Below are 7,959 nucleotides of genomic sequence, written 5' to 3'. Positions count from 1 at the left end.
TTCCTTCATCATCCCTTCCTTTCCTTCCTTCTTCCTCCCTTGCTTCCTTTCCTTCCCTCTTCCTCCCTTCCTCCCTCCTTTCCTTCCTTCCTTCATCATCCCTTCCTTTCCTTCCTTCTTCCTCCCTTCCACCCTTCCTTCATCCCTCCCTTCTTCCTCCCTTCATTCCTTTCCTTCCTTCTTCCTCCCTCCCTCCCTTCCTTCCTTGACTCTAGGACAACAGGAGGGTTAATCTAATTTTACTGATAAATAAACCCAGTTAAAGTCTGTAAAATGATGATTTAACTCTATTTTCTACCCTATTTTAAGTTCAGGTAATCATATAATTCTCTTTACAGTGATGCCTAAACACACAATCTTCTCAGATGTTTTTATTTGACATATTTAATAAGATTTTTTTATCAATTTTAAGACTTTGAGACCCCAGTTTTACTACGTAGCACTTTCTTCTTATAGCCACTTGGGTGCAGTGCTCTCTCAGAGCAAAAAGGAGGCTCGATGCATCAGCCGGCATGTTCAGGGATTTATTTTTTTAATTTATTCTCCTCACCGTGTGAAGAATTCAAAGTAAAGTGTCTTTTTGCTTTACGCCACGAAAATCGTCACATGACGTCAGAACCAGGAGAAGATCGACCGGTCTGAATCACCCACTCAAGATTCAACACATGCTGCTTAAACCTGCGTTGAAGGAGCTGACTGTTAATGAACAATGGGCCTGCAGAGGAGAGAAAAAGTGATGCAGGAGATCTAAAGTTAACAATAGTTTGAATTAGATTTAGTTTTATAGAAAAGTAACTAAATAGGTTTCATGATAAAGTAGAATTATGAGGCATTTGTACTCCAGTATTTCCATTTTATGCTACTTTATACTTCAATTTCATTACATTTCAGAGGGAATTATTGTACTTTTTATTCCTTTACATTCATTATTAGATCAGATTATGATTCTACATGAACAAAGAACTCATGATAAGCTTATAAAACACAAAGCAAAGACAAAAACCAGCTAACCTTTTTGGCCTTTAACCTTTGTGTCGTCCTCCCGGGTCAAATTGACCCCGTCTGATTTGACTGTTCCTTCTTTCCTCCCTTCCTTCCTTCCTTCGGTCTGTCCTTCCTCCCTCCTTCCTTTTGTCCTTCCTTCCTCCCTCCCTCCTTCTTCCTTCCTCCCTCCCTCCTTCTTCTTTCCCTCCCTCCTTCCTTCCTTTCCTTCCTCCCTTCCTTCTTTGCTCTGTCCTTCTTTCCTTCCTTCCTCCCTTCCTCCTTTCCTTCCTCCCTTCCTCCTTCTCTCTTTCTTTCCTCCCCTCTTCCTTCCTCCCTTCCTTCTTTCCTCTGTCCTTCCTCCCTCCCTCCTTATTTCCTTCCTTCCTTCCCTTCCTTCGTCCCTTCCTTCTTTCCTCTGTCCTTTTTTCCTTCCTTTGTCCCTTCCTCTTTTCCTTTCTCCCTCCCTCGTACCTTCCTTCCTTCCTTCTTTCCTCCATCCTTCCTTCCTTCCACCCTTCCTCCCCCCTCCCTCCTTTCCTTCATCCTTCCTTCCTTCCTTCCTTCCTTCCTTCCTTCAGATGGTTTAATTGTATTAGTTTGACGCCCAAATACTTCAAAATCATGAAAAATCTCACAGAAAAGCAAAGACTAGAGAAAAGTATGATGACTTAATATGAAAATTATGTGGCAGAACTTAGCTTTTTATTACTTTTTCTGACTCATTAATCATCTCACAACCATTTGGATCTAAGTTGTGCCAAACCCAGTTTAGAAAGTAGTTTGACTACGACAGTGAAATCTTTATCACTAATCAATACATCAGTATGAACATCACTGACAAGGCCTTTTGCACAAGAAGTACTTTTTTACTGTTGATTCTTGCTTATAAGATCTTGAATGCAGGACTTCTAGTTCTAGTTTTTTAATTTATAGTATATGTTTGTTATCTTTTGAGAACACAAATGAATACAGCACATCTGAGATAATATCCACAATAACCCCAGTCTGTAAGTTAAATGAAATATAAAGCAGTTCTTTCCTTTAAAAAAAAGTACAAAATGAAAGAATATATACATGTTTAAAAGAAGATTTACATAAGACACAACCGATGAGTCCGTACCCCAAAAATAGTTTCAGATCTTACCAAAAATACCTCCTCTGTCGTCATTACAGAGTCTCAATCTCTCTGAATGTCACGTTTGCCATTTCAAACATAGGCACTAAGTCCATTTTCCACTCTCATAAGATCAGAACTTTTTTTTTAATAGCAATTATCACTTTGAACAAATCAGACACGTCCTTACATAATTACAGGACAAAGACGAGGAGCTTGTAACTCTGAGGATGGCTATTAGAGAGAGGATCGGGTTTCCAATGCTTCCTAAAAGCCTTGAGAAACACTGAAAGATGCTTTTACTGTTAATTACACGACCAGAGAAAGAGCCTGTGTAATGTTTTAAACTGTGTTAGATTATATCTACAATCACTGATCTGATCAGATTCAATAATGAGTTAGATTAGGCGTTTAAGACTTAGAACTTTAACCCCCTGAAAGAGGGACAGTAAAGACAGTTAATTAGTTAAAAAGACTCTCCTTTAACTATAAGACTAGAAGTATCTGGTCTGACCTTTGACCTAAATAAAGCTGTGAAACTAAAATAACTAAAAACATACTGGTAAAGTAACTCAGCTGCATCACAGATATCTCTTTTGTTCCTAAGTTAGAGGAACTATTTCTGGACTTTCTGTCAGATTTCAGCACCGGACAGCTCCTTTCTTCATCCTCCCAGGCTTCAAAGGCCCTGCCACGTGATCCTCTTTTATGGCGTGACGTCAAATGTTGACATTAATTCGCGGTTTAATTAATGGTAATGTTTGAACTCACGATCCATTCTTCCTTTTTTTTTTCTTTTCTTTTTTTTTATGACTTAGGGTCTTTCATTGACGCGGAAGAAGGATGCACTCCAATGGGACGATGGGCGATGACGCAGCCGCCCACCTCAGCCTCCCCATCCTCTCCCCTCCTACCCACCCACCCCTTATGACAAGTGAAAAAGGCATGCCTTTTCGGATTCATGAATAAAAAACCAAGGGGAGTTAAGTTCACAGGACGCAGGAAAGTTCTCCGCAGACAAATGTTTGGAGCTCTCCTTTCCTCCCATGACCGAGTGCACGTAGAAATCCCCGAAAACTGAGCTGCACGGAGGGCTGCACACCCAGAAGACGCACAAGGAGACCCGAAGAGGCGCTTCACTAAGGGGGAATAGAAGAAGAAGAAAGGAAAGGAAGGAAAGAGAGAGAGAGAGTGTGTGTGTGAGAGAGAGACTGAGATAGACCTCCTATCTCACTCTCCCAGTTGAGGTCTTCAGCGGATCGCGTCCAGCATCTCGCAACTGGTAAGAGGAGACACTTTTTCGGGGGGGTTTTACGCAGCTTAAAAGTGGGTAAAAGCGTTTGGGTAAAGTCAGGTGTGGCTGCTTTATTTCTCTTTAAAAACTCACAGGTGTGATGTGAAAGTAAAAAAAAACCCCAATATAATCTAGTCCAATAATGCATCAAAGAATGACTGATGTGAGTGATTTGGCTTTGAATCCACCTGTTCACACACTTAATGGCGTTATTTTTGTTTCTTTTACAGCAGGACAATGTCTAGTAAAGCGACTTTAGCCTTACTCATCTATGGAATCATAATGCATTACAGCGTCTACTGCTCACCTGTGGGGCTTAGCTTTCCAAGTGTTAGGTATGTACACTCTTATTTATCGTTTAAATGTCACTTTCCACATGTTGATTTCTCTCTTTTATTTCTTTTTTTTTTGGCAAGATCTTGGCTTTATTGCACTCAGCAGCAGGACAAAAGGCTAAGGAGCGTATCTGCTTCACAGTTAGTTATGTCTGTGGGTATAATAGCCTATTGGATTACTGGATAACATCATCTGACAGCAGATCCATACGGCTGCTTACACAGAAATAATTGCGGGAGAAACATTCACCAGGGAGCGGAGGTAATGTAATTTGGGCAACAGAGGCAGTGAAGTACAGTGTCTCAATCCCCTGCAAGCATTAACCGACCAATTTCTCTGATTAGATAATTAATTGAGAACATTTTGGTCGATAGATAAGGCGTGAAAAAGTCGGATTTGAAGAGGAAATTGCAGTTTTTGGCTAAGTGAAATTAAATAAATGCTATGAAATTAAATTGTGGCATAAATAACATTATAATATATTGATTCCTAGATTTTATTTGAGTCTTAAAGCTGTGTGATCATAATTAACTGGCTTCTTTTCTGAATATGCAAATTATATTTCACTCGTCAGTCGCAGAGGTTGAAGACTGTAAAAATAGATTGTGGGAAAAAAAGCGTGTTTTAATTCTTTCAGACTTGACAGTGAGGTTTACGATGAGGATGGAAACTCCTTACCATCCCTGGATTATGACAGAGACCAAATGGATGTGAGAAGCCCTGCGTCTGTCGCTGACGACGTCTATAGTTTGTACTATCCACCAGAGAAAAGGTGACTATCAACACCAACTTTTCCTTTTATTTCTTTCTTCTTCTTCTTTTTCTTCTCAACGTTGGTGACTTTCATGTTGAACATCTCATTGCTGTAGTCCTATTTCTGTTTATATGTGTGCGCGTGCCTTTTTGTGTTAATCAATGTAATGTATCGTCGAAATTGTTTCAGTAACTTCCAACATGATGACTGTTTTGGTGTTTTTTTGTGTATGTGTGTGTGTTAATTTATAGTCTGTTTTAAATTAGTTGGGTCAAGTTCAGCTTTCTTTAAAAAAAATGTCACACATGGATGAGCTTCTCTAAATGGCGAGAAATCCTGCTGCGTAATGACGCAAAGTCTTTAACGCTGTATTTGTCCTTTAATAAGCAACATATCATGCCAAAACGGATTATTTATGTAGAAAATTGGGAAAAACTGAATATTAGTGCAAATTACTTTAAGAAAATGCCTCAAATAAATTCGAAACAAGCAAAATAATCCACAAATTTGGAGCTTTTTCGCCTTTTTTTAAAGCACAAATCGAGCTCCAGGCCTCAATATTAGACTCATAATTGATTTATGGAGATTTAGCTTCTTTTTTTTTTTGCAGTGTAGCTAGTACTTGAAACTGTTGCCTCTTGCGCTGGGTGTGTGGTGACTTTACTGTGTGGCTATCTATCATCCCAGAACGGAAAGGCATGCAGACGGCATGTTTAATAAAGCCTACAGGAAAGCGCTGGGTCAGTTATCAGCAAGGAAATATCTTCATTCTCTGATGGCAAAACGTGTAGGGTAAGAACATCTTCTTGGTTGTCGTCTCTTCTTTTTATATCTAATGTTTTATTTATGTCTTATGTGCGTTTTTGTTTCTTTTCTATTGTTTCTTTTTTTTTTTTTTTTTTTTACTGATCCTTTTGATGCTCATAACTCACGCTGTTATACGTACTGTTTATGTCTGTGGTCCCATTATCTCCCAGCATGCACTTAAATCTGGCACCGTCTGATTCAGCCTTTATCCTATGATATCATCAGGGCACAAAAGGGGCACTTAACTGATTTGGAGAAGTGTCATTTTCGAAGCCCTCTGCTGTGTCATTAAGGCGCAGAGGGGAGAATTGACCCGAGCAGGCTTAAATTTATTTCCATATGAATAATTTATAGGAATCGAGCCCCAGTGGCTCCTGGTGGAAGGCGAGCATGCAATTACTCCAGACTTATGAGCAGACCTATCACATCTCACTGCAGGTCAGACATATATGCCAAATGGGCTGCTCATCCCAGGACAATTTGGCACTTATAGTCCATCATGAGCTAAAAGTTAAACAAAGAGAATGTTTTAAAATGAAGCTTTTTGTTGGATCATTTCTGCAAAAAATGACAGGCTTCTTCCTGGAATAAACTTGAAAGGGGGAAATCTAATTATTGATACTTAAAATGCTCTAAATGGAGGACACAGATTGGGTCCCTGCAAAAGCACTCCAGGCTGCATTGTTCTGAACAAAATGGGGAATCTGATTATCTAATTATTTTCTCCTTTATGAGATGGTGCCACACACAGATTCCTTACCAGCCCTTGAATCTCCGCACTCTTCACCACACACAGGCTGTACATGCAGAGGTAAATATGCCTGTTTTCATGTGACGGTAGTGAAACCTTGCCCTTTGTTCCTTTTTCCCACAGCGGGGGGAAAACGTTGGATGACAGCTCAGAGCCTCTGTCCAAGCGACACTCAGATGGGATCTTCACAGACAGCTACAGCCGCTACCGAAAGCAAATGGCGGTCAAGAAATACCTGGCAGCGGTCCTTGGGAAAAGGTATAGACAGAGAATTAGAAACAAAGGACGCCGGCTGGCATATTTGTAGCATCCTCCCTCCCCTCCTGAAAAACAAAACAAAAAAACTTAAGTGTGTGCAGCCCCAGATGAAGTCATTTTGAGATCTGAACAATCAGTGGATCGCTTTTTGTGTTCTTAAACATGTATTTATGTATGAAGTAAGCCATTAAAATGAATATTTTGATAATAATATTGTTTTTTATTTTGTACTTAAAGCACTTGAGGACACACAATATCTACTTTGTGGACCAATTTTTGTTCATTATGAGAAAAAAAATAGCCTCTATTTATGTATTCATTGATTTATTTTTTTTAGACCTATTTATTGAGGGGAGACAATTGTTACCATGACGATATGCTCCAACAGCCCTGTCTTTTAAACGTTTAATGATGAGATATGATTGTGAAGAAAATAAATAGTTTAAAAGACAATCAATGTATTGAATGCTGCTTTTTGTAAAGCGACATTAAGAGTTTAGTTGTCTCTATCCACAACAGCCTTGAAGACATAGGTTTGCACCATATCCTACAAGACATAGACTTTGATGCCCTCCCGGACGGGGATGAGTTTGAGGCTTTTTTGGGAGATTGGCTGAAACAGTTCTCTCCCGAATTTCTGGTGAGTTTCAGACTCTTTCCTGAGGCCGTGTCCTTTTGGGGGGCCTCTCGTGTCCCTCCCTTTTCCTCTCACCTTTTAACTCTGAACCTTGTGATCTTGCTCCAAACACTCAAACCCGATCTTCTTCCACCTCATTTGTGCTCCTGTCTCTCAAGACTCTCACAGATTTTTTTTAACCTTTAAATCCCACCCGTGCAGCCGAGTGCATACAGTCTTAACGTGGAGAGACTTTAGCCCGATATGTTATCTACATATCATTGATGATTGACACACACACACAAAAGCATCATCAGCATCCTCTTCATGGATGCAAGGATGATAATAATGAATTCAGTAGATCTGGGTTAGACCAGATGTGAGCCCAGTCGGCTTTAAAACATTCAAAATATAAGTCATCAATTCTTTAAAAATTAAGATTAATAATCCCAAATCTGAGATGAGGACCAGAGTACTTTTGAGGTTTTTCTTGTCCTTTTTCTTCCGCAGTGTTTACAGAGTGAGCTTACACCTTTTGACTCATGTAAAAGTGCCAATCTTGTGTTTCTATCAACTGGTTTCTATGTGTTTGGAAAAGTCATAGGAAACCTCTTACTCTGCTGAAGGTTTTCTCGTGTCTCTCTGCCCATATAATAAGTATCACCAAACATTTAAAAGCACCATCAGATTAAGCAAATTATTTAAAATGATTAAAAAAAAAGAAACAGAAACAGTAAAAAAAAAAAACAATAGAAGAAATGATACTTGTTACATGGTTACGTATCCATCCGACTTTGTGCTTTGTGAGAGACATATGAGGCAGTTTGAACTTTTATGTTTGAACCTTCTGGGTCTATTGTGCTTCCCTTTTCTGTCATGTGAACCAATGTAAAAAACTACAAGTAGACTGCATGATTAAAGTAATTGCACTAGCCACCGCATCTGTGCAGACGACTCCAAACCGGATTGGTTTTGCTTGCTTTCTGACTACTGCAAACATACATACCTGTCATTTTTTCTTGGATGTTGTTTTGTGTTCTGTTCT

General features: G+C 39.4%; 2 protein-coding genes across 3 annotated transcripts in view; one reads left to right on the top strand and one right to left on the bottom strand.

The window, feature by feature from the left end:
* Positions 1-7,520, bottom strand: part of enosf1 (enolase superfamily member 1) — a 49,995-nt gene extending 42,475 nt beyond the window's left edge. The window contains exon 1 of the mRNA XM_062441824.1: positions 7,517-7,520. The gene's annotated coding sequence lies outside the window, so the exon portion shown is untranslated. The remainder of the gene's footprint in view (positions 1-7,516) is intronic.
* On the top strand, positions 3,630-6,347 carry adcyap1a (adenylate cyclase activating polypeptide 1a). 2 transcript variants are annotated; one of them, XM_062441839.1, is made up of 4 exons: positions 3,630-3,727; positions 4,366-4,500; positions 5,170-5,274; positions 6,164-6,347. In XM_062441839.1, the coding sequence occupies exons 1-4, from the start codon at positions 3,630-3,632 to the stop codon at positions 6,345-6,347; spliced, it is 522 nt and encodes a 173-aa protein (XP_062297823.1). The 2 variants fall into 2 exon arrangements, with proteins under 2 accessions (XP_062297823.1, XP_062297824.1); XM_062441840.1 differs by lacking the exon at positions 5,170-5,274.
* Positions 7,521-7,959: the final 439 nt, after the last annotated feature.

The sequence above is a fragment of the Scomber scombrus genome, chromosome 20 (genome assembly GCF_963691925.1).
Source record: "Scomber scombrus chromosome 20, fScoSco1.1, whole genome shotgun sequence".
NCBI classification, from domain to species: Eukaryota; Metazoa; Chordata; class Actinopteri; order Scombriformes; family Scombridae; genus Scomber; species Scomber scombrus.
Note: the sequence above shows the minus strand (reverse complement) of the source record. Positions and strands in the feature narration are given on the sequence as shown.

What these genes read in the sequence shown, in the direction of transcription:
- adcyap1a (XM_062441839.1), top strand. Translation starts at nt 3,630, where the DNA reads ATGTCTAGTAAAGCGACTTTAGCCTTACTCATCTATGGAATCATAATG. An exon ending in CTTAGCTTTCCAAGTGTTAG is followed by an intron (nt 3,728 to 4,365) that starts GTATGTACACTC and finishes TAATTCTTTCAG; the next exon opens with ACTTGACAGTGAGGTTTACG. An exon ending in CTGATGGCAAAACGTGTAGG is followed by an intron (nt 5,275 to 6,163) that starts GTAAGAACATCT and finishes TTTTTCCCACAG; the next exon opens with CGGGGGGAAAACGTTGGATG.